This window comes from Malurus melanocephalus, unplaced genomic scaffold, assembly GCF_030028575.1.
Source record: "Malurus melanocephalus ecotype Western Australia unplaced genomic scaffold, MMel_1.1 scaffold_7, whole genome shotgun sequence".
Taxonomy (NCBI): Eukaryota; Metazoa; Chordata; class Aves; order Passeriformes; family Maluridae; genus Malurus; species Malurus melanocephalus.
In genome coordinates, this window is record NW_026623239.1 from 5,128,618 (window position 1) to 5,130,267 (window position 1,650).

General features: G+C 54.0%; 1 protein-coding gene across 2 annotated transcripts in view; it reads right to left on the reverse strand.

Moving 5' to 3' along the window:
• NR2F1 (nuclear receptor subfamily 2 group F member 1) overlaps positions 1–1,650 on the reverse strand; it is a 13,336-nt gene that overhangs the window by 8,806 nt on the left and 2,880 nt on the right. For both annotated transcript variants that reach the window (XM_057372977.1, XM_057372968.1), the window contains exon 2: positions 43–570. In XM_057372977.1, coding sequence (XP_057228960.1) covers positions 43–570 — 528 coding nt within the window. The remainder of the gene's footprint in view (positions 1–42; positions 571–1,650) is intronic.

A 1,650-nucleotide genomic window follows, 5' to 3' on the forward strand; every position in this document is an offset into this window, starting at 1 on the left:
TTTTTTTTAAAGACGTCTCATATTCCCAGACCGTCCCCTCACCTGAGGTGAAGAGGACGATGGCTTTCAGGCAGCTGTACTCAGCCGAATCGACGTGCAGCGCCTTCAACTTCTCCACCTGTTCCTGGAAGATGCGGATGTGGTCCATGAAGGCGACAACGCGGTCGGCCGACATGGGTGAGGCGTGGAGGCCGGCGGCGGCCAGGAGCGGGGCCACATGGAGGGGCATGGAGCACTGGGCAGCATTGAGRACGAAGAGCTCGCTCCAGGTGAGCCGCAGCAAGGCCACCTGGTCGGTAATCTGCAGGTCGGGGAAGAAGGGGATATTGCGGGCCCACTCGACGGCGCTGAAGAGCAGGCGGGCGGCCAGCTCGCAGATGTTCTCGATGCCCATGATGTTGTTGGGCTGCATGCACTGGCTGCCGTAGCGTGAGGTGGGGTAGGGCTCGGCCCGCAGCAGGAGGGAGATGTATCCCGAGAGATAGCAGTGCCCGTTCAGAGGGTCGCCGTTGGTCAGGGCATACTGGCCGGGGTTGGGCTGGGTGGGCGGCATTCTTCCTCGCTGAACCGCTGACAAAAAGAAGGAGAGAAGGAGAGGAAATGTGCATCCAGGAGGCTCGCAGGCATCGCCCCGGCGGCGCTGCCAGCCAGCCAGAGACAATGCCGGGCTTCTTCCCCTCCCCGCCGCCGCCTCGCCCCCGGCACACGCACAGGCACGGACAGACAGAAGCATGCGGAGTCGGACAGCTGCCGCCGACCTGCATTGCGCCCCCCGCCCGGCCCCTGCATCGGCCCTGGCCCCGGCCCCGACCCCTGCTCAGGCAGCCTCAGCCCAGCGGCAGCCAAGCGCGTTCCACACCCCCCAGCCCCGACCACAATGCAGACAGGCTTCACAAAATAAACAGATTAAAAAGAAAAGGGAGCGGGGGGGAAAGCCAAGGCAAACAAGACAAATCCGCATACTACCCCCTCTCCCCCCTCCCCTCTCATAACAAAAGAAAGCCCCGCACGTAAAAAAAAAAAAAAAAAAAAAAAAAAAAATCAAAGAAATCCTCCGGGTGGTGAGAAAGTGGAGTTAAAAATCACAGCCAACAGTAAAAAATATAGCCAAGCTCTGTTGTGAATCCCAGCCGATTGCCCTGATAGCACTGAGATTTACAAATAAACTGATGTGTCCCTTTGTAAAATAAAATATTAAATAAAATAATTCATAAAACCAAATCAGCCCATATTCTTCAAAAATACCTCGTAGTTACCCTTCAAGCTGGAACAGGTCGCAGCCCTCCAGCTCCCCACTGCTAACTTTATTATACAGAACCAGCTTTCCATAGGGTCCCCCCCTCCCCCGCCCAGCAAAGTTTTCCCTGCTAAAAAGGAAGAGAAAGGTTAAATATTATCAAGGGGAAGGGGAAATAAAACAAAAATGTCCGAACTTACAATAGCCAAACATTCGTGGAAAAAAAAGGGGACGGTGTAATTAATATCTTTGGTGAGCTGTTGCCACTGCAAAAGCCTGCAGTCAGCGTTGCACAGTGAATGCACAAGCTTGCAACTGCAAAAACACTGGATTCATTAACCATCTCCACACAGAGCGTAAGCATGCCTCGAGTCCCGAAAGCTGACCAAAGTTGTTTTTTTTTTTTTTTTTTT